This window comes from Amblyraja radiata, chromosome 20 (genome assembly GCF_010909765.2).
Source record: "Amblyraja radiata isolate CabotCenter1 chromosome 20, sAmbRad1.1.pri, whole genome shotgun sequence".
NCBI classification, from domain to species: Eukaryota; Metazoa; Chordata; class Chondrichthyes; order Rajiformes; family Rajidae; genus Amblyraja; species Amblyraja radiata.
Window position 1 is genome coordinate 34,920,874 of NC_045975.1, and position 15,920 is coordinate 34,936,793.

At 48.8% G+C, this 15,920-nt stretch overlaps 1 protein-coding gene across 5 annotated transcripts in view; it reads left to right on the plus strand.

Moving 5' to 3' along the window:
- The window catches only part of slc1a2 (solute carrier family 1 member 2), a 105,176-nt gene extending 92,135 nt beyond the window's left edge, over positions 1-13,041 (plus strand). For 4 of the 5 annotated variants that reach the window (XM_033039252.1, XM_033039253.1, XM_033039255.1 and 1 more), the window contains exons 7-11: positions 1,213-1,446; positions 2,867-3,061; positions 3,509-3,643; positions 5,462-5,690; positions 9,329-13,041. In XM_033039252.1, coding sequence (XP_032895143.1) covers positions 1,213-1,446; positions 2,867-3,061; positions 3,509-3,643; positions 5,462-5,690; positions 9,329-9,403 — 868 coding nt within the window. In that variant the 3' untranslated portion in view covers positions 9,404-13,041. The remainder of the gene's footprint in view (positions 1-1,212; positions 1,447-2,866; positions 3,062-3,508; positions 3,644-5,461; positions 5,691-9,328) is intronic. The other variant, XM_033039256.1, reaches the window with a different exon arrangement.
- Positions 13,042-15,920: the final 2,879 nt, after the last annotated feature.

Sequence of the window (15,920 nt, forward strand, 5' to 3'; positions counted from 1 at the left end):
TCGCTGTCCCTATCTCACATGCTCAGAGGCATTCTCTCTCTCTCTCTCTCTCTCTCTCTCTCTCTCTCTCTCTCTCTCTCTCTCTCCTCTCTCTCTCCTCTTCTCTCTCATCTCTCTCTCTCTCTCTCTCTCTCCCTCTCCCTCTCCTCTCCCTCTCCCTCTCCCTCTCCCTCTCCCTCTCCCTCTCCCTCTCCCTCTCCCTCTCCCTCTCCCTCTCCCTCTCCCTCTCCCTCTCCCTCTCCCTCTCCCTCTCCCTCTCCCTCTCCCTCTCCCTCTCCCTCTCCCTCTCCCTCTCTCCCCCTCCCCCTCCCCTCCCCCTCCCCCTCCCCCCCCCCTCCCCCTCCCCCTCCCCTCCCCCTCCCCCCCCCCCTCCCCCCCCCCCTCCCCCTCCCCCTCCCCCCCCCCCCCCCCCTCCCCCCCCCCCCCCCCCCCCCCCCCCCCTCCCTCTCTCTCCCTCCCTCTCCCTCTCCCTCTCCCTCTCCCTCTCCCTCTCCCTCTCTCTCTCCTGGCCCTATTATTGTAGATCATGGTAGCCCCTGTTCCTGCACCTCCCCCATATGTTGACAAGGAGGTGAGGAATGATGCCAATGAGTCAGGTAAACTCCACACACATACACACACAACACCCATGGTCAGGATTGAACCTGGGTCACTGGAGCTCTGAGGCAGCAACTCTACTTGCTGCCCCTCCGTGTCACCCTCAAAGATCTTGCCTCTGAGTTTCAAGAGCTTTTTGAAATAATATCTGGCTGAGTTCTGGACTAGAAATTACTGAGGCCTGTTTTCGGAGGGTGTCCACCAGCATAACATGTGCACAGCAAGGCCCGAGAAATACTATTTAATGCTGCCCAGCTGGCCTGTGTGAAATGTGGACTGACTAAGGGGTAGTTAACTACTAAGAATAAGGGGTAGGCCAATTAGTACTGAGATGAGGAAAAACTTCTTCACCTAGAGAGTTGTGAATCTGTGGAATTCTCTGCCACAGAAGGAAGTGGAGGCCAATTCACTGGAAGTTTTCCAGAGAGAGTTAGATTTAGCTCTTAGGGCTAATGGAATCAAGGGATATGGGGGAAAAAGCAGGAACGGGGTACTGATTTTAGATGATCAGCCATGATCAATGGCGGTGCTGGCTCAAAGGGCCGAATGTCCTCCTCCTGCACCAATGTTCCTATGTTTCTCTCTAACTCTTGATCTGTGCTTTGTGTTATTAAGGTATTCGCCCCTGGGTATCGCCTGTCTGATTTGTGGAAAGATTGTGGCCATAAAAGACTTGGAAACGGTGGCCAGGCAACTGGGCCTGTACATGGTGACAGTAATCACTGGTCTTATCATCCACGGAGGCATCATTTTACCGCTGATTTACTTTTCGATAACCAGGAAAAACCCTTTCTCCTTCTTAGCAGGCATCTTCCAGGCCTGGATCACCGCTCTTGGGACGGCATCCAGGTACAAACCCATCTGAGTGGGGTCGTTATAGAGTCATCGTGGTCACGGATAGATCAGATAGTCATAGTTTAGTTTGGTATTAGTTTAGTTTAGAGATGCAGCATGGGAACAGGCCCTTCGGCCCACCGAGTCCATGCCGACTCGTACACAAACCCCTCTCAGCGATCCACGTACACTAGCACTATCCTAGGGACAATTTACAATATTTACCAAAGTCAATTAACCTACAAACCTGCACGCTTTTGTAGTGTGGGTGGAAGCTGGAGAACCCTTGGGTAAACCCATGCAGTCATGGGGAGAACGTACAAACTCCAAACAGACAGCACCTATAGTCAGGGTCGGACCCGGGACTCTGGCGCTGTAAGGCAGCAACTCTACTGCTGCGCCAGCGTGCCACCCATAGTTTTTGTCAGGGTAGGAGAGTCTAAAACTAGAGGGCATATGCTTAAGGTGCGAGGTGAAAGACTTAATGGGGATCTGAGCTAAATGTTTTTCACACATTGGGTGGTGGGTATATGGGGGAAGAGGCAGTAATAATGACCTGTCTCCAATGATTGGACGGATGTGGGCCAAACACAGGCAAATGACACCATCTTTATATAGGCATCTTGGTCGGCACGGGGGACCTGGCCTGTGCTCGATAGCTCTGTGAATCTCCATTCAGCTTCATTGTTGCTTTAGCGGGAGGATACACACTTGTGTGATTCCACGTTCCAAGGGACACTCCCACACCTACTTGTTGACAGTTTTGGTGTCTTCAGAGAGGGGAAGGAAGGATCTCAAGATGCACAGCTCCAATGCTCCCAGAATCAGCAGTGATTGATGAATATTCTTGCTGATATAGCATATAATCAGAGAGAAATGCCCCAGGGGTTTGTGTAAATATGAACACTGCGAATAGTGTCAACCTGCCTTAAAATTAATCGGAAATTTCTTATCTGGGTTAAGAAAATGAAAATCAATTTCTTCCTCAGTCAAAGTTGATAGTGAACACTTCAGCAATCTGTTTAGAAGTTTGCAACAGTCTGACTGGAAGTTCCTGGGCAGCTTTGCTCCCTGCACCCAAAAGTAACGTTGTTGTCTGAGGTGACGGGGGGGGGGGGGGGGGGGGGGGGGGGGAGGGGAGGGATGCATGAGATTGGAGCAGAGTGAGGAAGGGGAGCATGGGAGGGAAGATTTGCCTATGGAGGTGAGACAAGGGGTAGGAATAGGAAGGAGTGGGTTGGCGGTGGCATTTGGTGCAACACATCAAGAACTGGAACACTGAAGCAGAGAGAGCAGCTGCAGCACCCGCTGTGCCCCAGAGGCGTGACGGCTGACACAGGGGAGAGCTAATGCGGTCAGCATTAACCAGTGCGGAGGGTAATGAGCGTGCGGGTGTGGGGGTAAGGACGATGATGGCGTGCGTTGTGTTTTCCAGTGCTGGGACCCTGCCCGTCACCTTCCGCTGTCTGGAGGACAACCTGGGTATTGACAAGCGGGTGACCCGATTTGTTCTCCCAGTCGGGGCCACCATCAACATGGACGGGACTGCCCTCTACGAGGCTGTGGCTGCCATATTTATCGCCCAGATGAACAATATCCATTTGGATGCGGGGCAGATAGTGACTGTGAGGTATGTTCAAAACCATCTCTGTCTGCTGCCCTCCCTCAAAAGAGCAAGATTGAAGGCAGCACTGTTTTCTAGCTGTGTTGTACTAATGTCTTGTTCTTTGCACAACCTTTTTTTTTTCTCCATCTTGCAGAACTTACGTGTAAATTTTGGACTTTAGACACACACTTTGGACTTTAGACACACAGTTTGGAAATAGGCCCATTGACCCACAACCAATGGTCACCCCGTACACTAACACTATCCTACACACCTGGGACAAGTTTACCAATGCCAACTAACCTACAAACCAATACATCTTTGGAATTTGTGGGAGGAAACTGGAGCACCCAGGGAAAACCCACACAATCACAAGGGCTGGAGCATATGACAATAAAACACTCGTGGCCTAATGAACAGAAGTAGTGACTGCCTGCAATAAAAATACTGGTGCTCTTGTTTGTATTGCAGCCTGACAGCAACCCTGGCCAGTATTGGAGCGGCCAGTATCCCCAGTGCCGGGCTGGTCACCATGCTGCTGATTCTCACCGCCGTCGGCCTCCCCACTCAAGACATCAGCCTCCTCGTGGCCGTCGACTGGCTGCTGTAAGTAAAATCATCCCGGCTGTAAATCCTTCTATTGTCGTGATTTTAGACCCAAAGCTTGGGATACCTGAGTGGCAAAGAAAATAATAAATTGCTGAAATTGATGGGAACCCAAAATTAAAACAGATAATGCTGGAAAAAACTCAATGGGTCAGGCAGCAATTGTGGAAGGAGTCAATATTTTGGGTTTCAGAACTAGGAAAGGGAGAAATAGAAGTTAGTTTTCAGGGGGAAAGAAGGTGCAGGGGTATCACGTCCTTTCCCCCTGAAAACTAGGGGTGGGGGGGGGGGGGGGTGCAGTTATAATGCAAATGTCTACGATAAGACAAGTTGAAATACCCTAAAGGGGGCATTGACCAGCACATTATGCTCTTGGTGTCTGAAAAGTGCTGTAAGATGGCAAGACCTGTTCGACAAGCAGGACTGGATGAGTGGAGTAAGGCAAACTGAGCCAAAATGCCGTATATGCAGAGAAGATTTGCAAGGATGTTGCCAGGAACTCGAGGACCTGAGCTATAGGGAGAGGTTGGGCAAGCTAGGACTTTATTCCTTGGAGCGCAGGAGGCTGAGGGGTGATCTTATAGAGGTGCATAAGATCATGAGGGGAATAGATAGGGGAAATGCATAGTCTTTCACCCATAGTGGGAGAAACAAGGACCAGAGGACATAGGTTTAAGGTGAGAGGGAAAAGATTTAATAGGAACATGAGGGGGATCTTTTTCACACAGAGGTTAGTGGGTATATGTAGTGAGCTGCCATATGAGGTAGTTGAGGCAGGTACTGTAACAGCATTTAAAAGACACTTAAAAGGTACATGGATAGGAAAGGTTTAGAGGGATATGGGCCAAACACGGGAAAATGGGATTAGCTTAAATGGGGCATTTGGTCGGCGTGGAAGAAATGGGCCAAAGGCCCTGTTTCGTGCAATATAACTATGACTATGATTCAGCAGGACATTAGCTGGATTGGGACTTCCGTTATGAGGGAGAGATTGGATACCCTTGTTTTTTCTGGAGTATGTTCTGTTTTAATTTCCATCATTTTATCATTTTCAGCCATTTGTTATTTTCTGCAGGAAGCTGAGTGGTGCCCTGATAAAACTATAAAAGATTCAGAGAGGTTAGATAGTCAGGATGTTTTTCCCATGGGAGGGGTATCAGAAAGAAGAGGGCACTGGTTTAAGGTGAGAGGAAAAGAGGGCCTGAAAAGTAAGTAAGAGAGTGGTTCATACTGGAATGCGCTGGTGGAATCTGATACAAAGAATATGTTTAAGATAATAGACACAAAATGCTGGAGTAACTCAGCAGGGCAGGCAGCATAGAAGGAATGGATGTCGTTTTGGGTCGAGACCCTTCTTCAGCCTGACTATTTAACAGACATTTAGACAAACACTGTCAAGGCACAGAAGGGATACTGTCTTGATGTGGACAAATGTGATTAGTGTAGATGGGCAAAATGGTTGGCATGGTTGAAGGAACCATTTTTGTGTTCTAATCCCAACTCTTACTCTAGCCCTAAACACCAATGCCCAGATAACCTACATCCCAAAACTGCAAATCTCTTCAACCACTTCCCCTCCTCAACAACAAATTGGCTGGACACTAATGCAATTCAGACACAAGGGGACACATTTCAAAATAAATTGGAATCATTAGTCCAAGCCTGACTGTGCCCAATCACCCACGACAGATTGGGCTCAGTTAGATGAGATGCAGCAGCAATGCAACTGGCCCTACCTGTTTCTGACCGTGCTCGGGCCTGGTTGGCATGGTAACCGGACAGAGAGGCTGACCTTGCCTTTTGCCCGTTGTGTCGCAGGGACAGGATGAGGACCTCGGTGAATGTTGTGGGCGACTCGTTCGGGGCCGGCATCATCTACCACCTGTCGAGGGAGGAGCTGGCGAACATCGACTCCCAGCATGCCCTGCTCGAGGACGGGAGAATGGCCAAGACATCCTTCATGCACGAAGGCATCAAGACCCACTACGAAAACACCGCGAGCCAGGCCAATTACTCAGACAACTCTGCCCAGCCAGGAGAGGCCAAGGTATATTTGACATACTCAGATATCGAGACCTGCATTTAACAGTGCCTGTTTGTGTCCAGCTGTCTCCATTTCCTGCTGTTTGTTGTACTGGTCACTGCATACCCCAACAGTCACTGTGGCTAGACATTGGCAGAAGTGGCAAAGGGACGGATACAACACTATCCCCCATTGGACCTTCCCAGAGCTTGGATGCCTGGGTTTAAGGCCACATGACCAAAAGCCTTTTGATAAAGGCCTGTGAATATTTATAGGTGAAATATATTTAGATTGAAGTATTTTTGTGCTGATCTATGTAAATTATGGCACTTAAGTTTTTGAGATGTTTTTATTTTTTTTAATGCTGGGGACATTCCCACAGCAAGGAAGGTGAGGTCAGTTGCAAAAGGGGATGGCATCTGAGGGGTAGCTCAGGATTTGGGCCAATTCAACATTCCCTGTCTCTCGCCTTTGCTCTACAAGGTGTGTGTGGAAGGGGGTGGCCACTCTCCTGCTGAGTCTGAGTACAGTAGCAATGAGGAGAGTGAGTGGTGTTGGCCACTGGTGGTCCCAATACACCCAAGGCACAGAGAGATGCCAAACCCATGAGATCCCGGACTGCAGCCGCACCATAGGAAATGGAGGGCACAGTCTAAATTGGAGGGTGAAGCGGAGGTGAGGGATGATCAGTGGGTTGAGGGTGATCAAGGGGGTGGGAGGTGTTAACTGACCAGGGGTGGGACATTCAGTGGTGGGGTTGGGGTGATGAGTGAGAATGGTGATTATTTTGGGGGTTATTGAGGTTGTTGGGTGCTGGGAGTTGGCAGGTCATGGAGGGTTGGATGAGTGTGGAACGGGCACTCTTGTGTTGGAAGTGTCGGGTGATCAGAGTGAAGGATGGTGCTGTAGGGTGTTTGGGGACATTCGGTGATGAGGTGGGTGATAGGGGGCATTGGGAGTAGGCGGGGTTGTTGGGGACTGGGGGGTGGGGGTAATCAGGTGTGGATATTGATCAGGATGAAGGGTGATGGGGGGATAGACACAAAATGCTGGAGTAACTCAGCGGGACAGGCAGCATCTCTGGATAGAAGGAATGGGTGACGTTTCGGGTCGAGACCCTTCTTCAGATAAGGGGTGTAGGGTGGTAGGGTGTTAGGGTGCTGGATTGAATAGGGAACCGATCAGAGGTTGGGGGGGGGGGGTGGTGAACGGATGTGGATCAGGATAATGGGGGTATTGGGTGATATTGGTCCATTGAGCGATAGGGTAGGAGGTTGATTTGGGATTGAGGGGTTGATCAGGCTATTGGACGATTGAGCAAGTTGGGTAATGGGGGCAGAGCATTCGGCTATAGATTGTGCTGGTGATGAGGCTACAAGGAATGAGTAGTTGGGCGAGGGCTGTAATTGTTGGCCATGTTTTAAGGGGAAAAGATTTAAAAGGAACCTGACGGGTACCTTTTACACATAAAGGGTCTCATTATCGCAGGGACTATCACAACATTTCAGAAACAATTAGACAAGTACATGGATAGGACAGGTTTTGGGGGGATATGGGCCAAAAGCAGGCAGGTGGAACTAGTATAGATGGGACATGTTGGTCAATGTGGACACGTTGGGCTGAAGATCTCCATCTGTATGACTCAGTGGTGGGGGGTGGAAATCTCATTGTGTGGGTGTTTGGACTGCCTGGTGATTGGGCTGGGTAGGGCTAGCTTGTCGATCCATTGGGGACAGGGGGCGTGGGAGCTGGTTTGATGCATGGGGTCTGGATGGGGGCTGGAGGTGTTGGTGCAAGGGAAGGGTTTGGACCATGCCTAGCGAAGAGATAAGTGTCAGGCCAATCCCAGGCTTTGGGGTGAGGCTTAGTGATAGGAACTGTGTTCTGCAACCCTGGATAACCAGATATGAAGACTCCTTTATCCTGAAAGAAGAGTCCTCTGAAACTATTTGAGACAAGTATAGGCACTGACAATGGGCCAGTGATTGAGTAGCCTGTCTGTATGAAGCCCTGGTCTTTTGGGGTATAGGGACTCTGTACAAATCATGCACATCACATTTGTTCAGTCATTTTGCCTGCAATGTAAGTGGTGTACCCCCACCATTGTTTATGTCCCTTCACTTCATCCATTGCCTGTGTGTGGTATTAATGCATGCTCTCTCCTGTAAAGTCTCCTGTCTCTCTGTTCCAGTGGTCCTGGGATAGGGTGTGTGTTCTGGCACCTGAGAAGTGTCTTGGTGCTGTACAAGCTGCAGGAGGAGCAGGCTAGAGAAATTCAAAGTCTCTTATTTGTAACATAATTGAACTTAAACCCACCAGCTCACTTTTCCCTTGCAGAGTAGTTACAGTAACTCCGTAATGACTGAGGGAGTTTCTAATAGCAGCCTTTATACTTCCCCGGCACATCCTCAGAAGATACGAATGACTTCAGTCAGTAAAACCCATTCCAGTTTAGTTTGGTTTAGACATACAGGCCCTTCGGCCCACCGGGTCTGTGCCGACCAATGATCCCCCCCCACACACACACACACTTACACTATCAAACACACACTAGGGGCAATTTACAATTATACCAAGCCAATTAACCTACTAACCTGTACATCTTTGAAGTGTGTGAGGAGACCGGAGCACCTGGAGAAAACGCAGGCGGTCACAGGGAGAACGTACAAACTCCGTACAGACATCACCCATAGTCAGGATCAAACCCGGGTCCCTGGCATTGTAAGGCAGCAACTCTATCGCTGCGCCACTGTGCTGCCCAATTTATACATCTCTCCATTTCTAACCAACCATTGGGAGAACGTAAATCTACGATAATCAGCTGATCCATTATTGCCCAACTGTTTCCCAGGGTCACATGTACCTCTAGTTTTCATGTGGAAAGTGCTGTGATAAAGAATAGAAGGAATTGGAGCAGGTGTCCGTATGAACGCTCCAGTCTCCGGCTCGACAATATTCCCAGTTTAGAAGAAGACTGTGGCTGAACAGAGTGAATCGTATCAATAGGATGCGGGATTTTATTAACTACTTTGATTTGTCCTTTTTACGGAAAGCTTTGAGCAGTTCTGGTTGCCTCAATAACAGAAGGATGTGGAGGTTTTGGAGAGGGTGCGGAAGAGGTTGACCAGAATGTTGCCTAGATTTGGGGGTATGAGCAACAAGGAGAGGTTGGACAAACTGGAATTGTTTTCTCTAGAACGCCAGAGGTCGAGGAGAGGCTTGAAAGGAGTGTATAAAATTGAGAGCCACAGATAGGGAAGACCGACAGAACTTTTTCCCAGAGTAGAAATGTCAAAGACGAGATGGCATAACTTTAGGGTGAGAGTGTCAACGTTTAAAGGAGATGTGCAGGGCAAGTTTTTTTTAACTCAGAGAGTGATGGTACCTGGATGGTGGTGGAGGCAGATACAATAACGGCATTCAAGAGGCTTTTAATAGGCATATGGATCTGAAGAGTATGGTGGGATATGGATCGTACAGCCAGACGTGGTTAGTTTATCTTAGCATCAGATTTGGCTTGGTCATCGTGGGCCAAAGAGCCTGTTACCATGCTGTACTTTTCTATGTTGTATGTTGTATTTCATTCTAACGACTTCCATGCTTCTCGCTGTTTCCCCTGCCGTGCTCCCCTTGAGTTAGACTTCCCTCATAATTACTTCCAGGTGACCAAGGCCACCAATGGCACAGCTGCCGACTACACAATTGTTGAGGAGGAACCTTGGAACCGGGAGAGCTGAGGAGATTGGGGAACCCTGATCCCGTCACCCATGAGGTCCAACCTCCCCCTCCCCCGTCCCCCCCACCCCCCCCCCTGAAGCTCGCTTCTGTTGAAACCGTTCGTCCGACAGGAAACAAGCAAATAATAACACGTCAAAAAATCTCAATTGTACTTTTATGTAAAATGTGGTTAGTGCAAAGTCCGAGTAGTAAGCTGGTGAAGGGGGACGCCTGGGGTTTTACCAGTTACTGCATAGTTCTTTACAGGTCTCCATACGGCCACTCGGGAAAGAGGAAGGAGCCCAGTTCGAAGAAGCAAGTTTGTAAGCACAAGACTACAAGCAGCCCAGGCACCGTGTATGTGTCTCACCACTACCCCTTGCCCTGCCTGAGAGTAATGTGAGTTGTTTATGTTGTAAGGGAAGACAATGACATTGTTGCACACCCAGGGTTTAACCCTCTTCTCTTTGCTCTACTGGTTTTGCCGACTTGTATTGTAATCAAGCACATCGTTTAGACCTAACTGGTTGGCACAGGCCATTCTCAGGGAAGTGATCTGGTTTAATGCGTGACACTGCCATTAGTGAGAGCCGCAAGTGCATTAGTCCAGCGATGTACTCCCCCAGTTCTGTTTTCCCCCTCTCTCCCCCCCCCCCGGGCATGTCCCTCGCACTGTGCTCTGGGCAATGTGCCTCAATGCAATCAGAGCAGCCAACAGGCAAAGCTGAGCACTTCCTCGTAGATCAAGCTTCAGTATTTGCCCAGGGGCCTGCCGTTGGGGGAGAGGGTGGAGGAATAACCTGCAGTGCCAGCTCCACACTAGCCTGGTTCTTCACTGCCTCGGGACAGTGCAGATCCTCTCCCTGTCCCGAATCCCTCAACCTGACAGGCCCTGGGGGAAGCAGATCCTGAAAGATTCGCACCAGATTCCCTCATTTTAGGTCCCCCGAGGGGGCCTGAGAGGGGGGACAAGGTTCAATATCCCAGCGGCCAAGATGTCCAGGGCACTGGGTATCCTGACAGAGCCGCCCTCTGGCCCAGCCTCTCCTTTTCTCCCAATGCTTCCACATATTCTTCCCATGTCCCCGCACCTCTCGGGAGACCCTCAAGCACAAGACAGAGTTGGGGCTGCTCATGCGAGGAATAGCTGAAGTTCACCCACCTTTGGCTCAGACCAGGCAGCTTCTACGAGGGCCATTGCCGAGATGGGGAGCTTCGGAGATACTTCTCAATGGCGCGTCCCAACCTTTGTAAGTCCACATCACCAGCAAGATGGAGTTCTCAGCTGACCCCGTTATCGAGCTCTTCAAACATTGATCTTGGACCATGGTGCCAGATCCATGCTGACCCAATATCTTGCATATATCTCCTTCAACCAGGTGCCTAATTCTAATCATCACTTACTTTAACTAAAAGCAGCTTAGGCACCTGACTAATCCACCCCCGACTATCCAGTTCAAACTAAAAACCTTACTAGCTTGAGTTGCCTTGCTAGGTTGGGAGGGTAGGGGTGAGTAGGTGAATTGTTTTGTTACTCCTGAACCCATCCCACTTGACACCCCACCCCTTGTAATGACAGCAGCCAACGTGGGTAAATCTGGGCTCTTGACCCAAACGAGGGCAAAGCAGCCATTCTCAACTGTGAATGTTTTGCCTTTGATGGCGCCCATCCACCCACTGGGTAGAATGGTGCTGGGTAAATATTCTCCGTACACAACCCGTTCCCCAGACCCTGCCTGAGACACCAGCACCATGGACAAGCACAAGTATTATGTCGAACTTTTCTCTCTGCCAATTCAAATGTCTCAAAGTTTCACAAGAGTGCCAAATGATGCCCAATGTCCTGGGGCTCGGTTCGGCCACAAAGAAGTGAGGGAGGATATTTGGCTCAGGAATGTCTTCTGCTGCCAATCCTTGGCCCGAGGATCGCAGACGTAGACTCTACCTGAGCATCCTAACCCTCGTGTGCAGGGGATGGGTGAATTTTTATTTAAAAACATCGTTCGCCTTGCATAACAGGCATACTCTATTGCACTCGTGCAATTAGATCTCAAAAGCTCTCTGCTGAGAGATTCCACAGATGGAAGAACTTCCCGGAGAGCAATCTTTGAAGCAGATTTGAATTGGCTTCAAGGATGCAGTTGGTTCATGCTGTTCAGTGTTAACTGGTTTTCTACTTTCTCAGAGTGTCTCCTTGAGCTGTTGTAATACTGTGGACTATTATTAAATTTTGTACTTGTGTCTAATGTAAATCTTGCATGATATTTAGTGCACATACTACTTTGAAGCAATCGGGCGACATTGGATGTTAATTGTTCTTAGTTTTTACGCCATAACTTCTTAACCTCAGCTTTCCAAACTCCCTAAAAGAACTTGGTTTGCCTTTTGATAGTTAAAGTTTAGCAGGTGTAGGAATCTGCGTGTGTGCGTGTGTGCGTGTGTGAGAGAGATTATCCCCACCGCTAATGGATTGTAAAATGCAGGGCGTTGGGAAGAGAAATAGTGTGGAGGGGAGAGAAGAAGTGTGGAGGCTGGTACCTGGGATGACCGCCAGGAACCGAGAGGGTTGGAAGATGAGAAGATCGTGTCGGGAGATATTCCCACAGCCACCCGTAATCCAACAAGTGAGAGGTCCCTTCCCTGTGGGTCCTTCGGTGGAAACTGGGTAGTGGATTCGGGAGGGACCATGTGTCAGCTGAGCTTGACCAGTGAAGGTGTTGGTTGCTTACGTGAGTTGCCAAGAATGAATGGGGCAGCCCAGCCAAGAATAAAATGGAATATTAATACTTTTGGAGCAGGAGGGAGAGTGTGATGGAATTAGTAGCAAATTGTCAGATGGGATGAAAACGTCCAGTGAAGTGTGAAACAGTTGGGGAAATCTTGCAAACCGATGCACTGCTCTTACAAAAGCCAATACTTCCACACAAAGCACACAATTTCCTGATCCCCTCCTCCCCCACTACTCCCAGCACCCTGCCCCATCACTCCCTCTCCCCAACAACCCCCCGATATCCTTGAAAGTGATTTAAAAAAATCCCAGATGCTGGAAGTTTTGAAATGGAAGCAAGAACACTCAACAGGCCAGGCAGCATCTATGGAGGGAGAAACTGATCAAAGATCATTGACCTGAAATATTAACTCAGCTTCTTTCTCCACAGATGCTGTCTGACCTGCCAACCATGTCCTGCAATAAATTAAATAGTAAAAACAAATTTGCATGAGATCTCTGCAAGTGATTGAGATGGGGTGGGGGGTCAGCCTAGAGTGCCAGGACCATTGCAGGCCACAGCTAAGGATCACAGTTTAAACTGTGGGCTTGCCTTTTCCCCGTTAAGGTGCATAAGATCCAAGATTAAGGTGCATAAGCTCCTGGTATCAGATGTGCGGCAGAATAACTATAGGAGCAGTTTCCATAGCCACCATCAGTATCCTTCAGATGCTGATGTACAGTGAGTGAAGAGGCACCATGCTGGGCTAGTTTGCAGATATGTCTGCTTCAAAGACAAATGATGTGTTGCTTCCAGCCTTTGATGCAATCTGCTGGGATGGAGCATTCTTACAATTCTGAGTGAGCGTCAGAGGTTTGCAGCTCAGCTTTTATTCCGGATGCCTGCAAGAGGGAGTCTAGCTCCAACACACCTCACTTTCAACCCCTCTCTTAACCCAATTACTTAGTGTCTAGTCACCCGTCTACTCCACAGCCAGTTACCCAGTCCCGACGTGATAGCTAGAGACAAAGTGAAGGTATCTCCAGCTTAGGAACTGGGCGGCACCCGTGTAGGAAGCTGGAGGTGGGGCTCCCATCCTGGATCAGCTTCTCCTAACAGAGTGTACAATGAAGGGTGGAGTCGTCAAATGGTGAACTGCACCAGCTGTATCTACTTTCTGTTGTGTATATGAAGGAACTGCAGATGCTGCTTTAAACCGAAGATAAACACAAAAGGCTGGAGTAACTCAGCGGGACGAGTAACTCATCTCTGGAGATGCTGCCTGTTACACTGCTGAGTTACACCAGCATTTTGTGTCTATCTTCTTTCTGTTTTCCCGCGATTAGCGCATTTATTTTCAGGGCAAGTTAGGTTGGGTTCCCTCTATGGCACCGAAGCTGTAAGATGTTTCTGTCCGTTTGCCAGCGTGTATCCATGAGTTACAGCCGCACATGGGGACACGGGGCAAGCAGCCCATCAACCACAGGGTTCGGGTTAGGGTTAAAGTGAGATTGGTGTTGTGTGTGCAAGTGGTGTGGTGATCTGAGTGTGGTGCCAGCAGAGGAAGTCACCCCACTGTTTGAACTGAGGACAGGCAGAATTATTTATTGGCACTTGGGTGGGACATATTGGGTTAAAGCATCAGGCAGCTCCATCAGTGACTGGCTGGTGGGTCAGTGCACAATCAGTGCTGGGCTTTGGGGGCACTCTGTTGGTTTGTACCAAGGTGGGGACCAGTCCACGCAAATGCCTTTTCCACATGCATAGATTGCAATGATTTTAGACAAATTCAAGAACAGTTGTTCATCGCAATGCCCATTCCAGTCCAGCCCTGGGCCAATCAAATCCCATCAGAAACTGTCCACGAATCTAAAAGAACGCAGAGCACCACAGGCAGGTGTAGAGAGTGTGTGACCACTTACAGGCAGTGCATCAGAGTATGCACAGGCAGAGAAGTTAACATTTGAACCATTAAACCAACATTAAATGCAGTTATTGAGTCAGTCCCCTAGGGGGAATAAATAGTGTCATAATCAGTGGGCTGTGCAAGGAGGAACTGCAGATGCTGGCTCACACCGAATTTGGACACAAAATGCTGGAGTAGCTCAGTGGGTCAGGCAGCATCTCTGGAGAAAAGGAATAGGTGACGTTTCGTGTCGAGACCCTTCTTCAGACGGGTCTGAAGAAGGATCTCGGACTGAAACATCAACTATTCCAAGTCTCCAGAGATGCTGCTTGTCCCGCTGAGTTACTCCAGCATTTTGTGTATTACAATCAGTAGGAGTTGTCTACACCCAAGGGGAAAAGGCTATAACAGTGAGTGGGAGTGAGCTGCCCCTTGTGGGGTAATTCCTTAAAAAGTGACTTTGCTGTGAGTGAATAGACACAGGTGCAGTCTCTCTGTCAGGTCAGTGTTGATCGGAGCGTGAGTATCCAGGGAATAAACACCAGTACTTCCTGTGCAGGTGAACACCTGCTAGAGTAGTATCATCTCTGAAAGGCATACCCTACAATTCTGCCAGGTACTAATCAGTTCCACTGAGGAAATAAATACCAGAACTTCCTGTGCAGGTCAACACCAGCTACAGTGTAGCACACTCGCTGAAAGGCAACCCCACTCCTCTCCCTGGTACCACTGTGGTACAGCAGTAGCCCATGGAACCTTCAGCTGGCTACCCCACTCACATCTTCAGCCTTTCTCCTCTTCCCTCTTCCTCCAACTTCCTTGCCTCATCCCTTCTCTCCACTTGCTTCACCTTCTCTCCCTTCCACCCTTACCCACCCCTCCCCTCGCTTTTATTCTCATTTCATTCCTTCTCCGCTCCCCTTCTTCTCGATTATTCTGCCGTATCATGCTAGGAATCCATCTCTTCTCCCCTCCCCCCCCCCATCCTTACCTTCCCTTCATCTCTCCTGCCCTTCCACCTTTACCTGCTTCTCTTCCTCTCCCTCCCTGCTGCTTTTACTTTTTTCCCTTCATTTCCACTGCCTCACACTTAGCCCAGAACATCTCAACCTCGCCACTTACTCTCTCCCTCGATCCTTTACCCCCTATTCTCATCCACCCATCCCTATCCCCGTCTCTCTCCCTCTGCTTATTCCTCGACGTTTGCCCATTCCCCAGGGGTTGGGTTGATGTCTAAGGGATCTGCAGCAGGGGTGGTTGGAACAAATGTGTAGGAAGTAACTGCAGATGCTGGTTAAAACCGAAGACAGACACACAATGCTGGAGTAACTTAGCAGGACAGGCAGCTTCTCTGGAGAGAAGGAAAGGGTGACATTTCGGGTCGAGACCCTTCTTTAGATTGAAGTCAGGGGAGAGGGGGATACAGAGAAAAGGAAATGTAAGGTGTGAAAATGAGACAAAGGGGATGGAGATCAATGAAAATGTAGAATAGATTATTGTTAGCAGGGAGAAGTTAACAACAAAGCAAACAGAGGTAAAATGTACTCGGAGATTACAGTTGGAATTGACTTCCTCTGCTAAGTTCTGCATGCAGATAAACATCTCTACCTTTCATTGTTTTATATGGAAGATTTTCTGATCTTTTCTACTCCATTGTCCTTTGTGGAAATGCTATTGAGATTCTTATGTACAAAACCTGCATTCTTTATATATCGAAGGGCAGAGACACAATTGGATTATTTCAATCTGTGATGTATTTTTGGTGTTATATAAGTTTACAGAAAGTCTAATAAATGTTTATTGGTACCTCGGTTTCAAACATGTGATTGGGTTTTTTTTTCTTCCATTGACCTGTTCACGTGACATTGCTTAGATGCACTCATTCCATTAAGGATAGAATCAAAATCAAAACAAGCTGCAGAT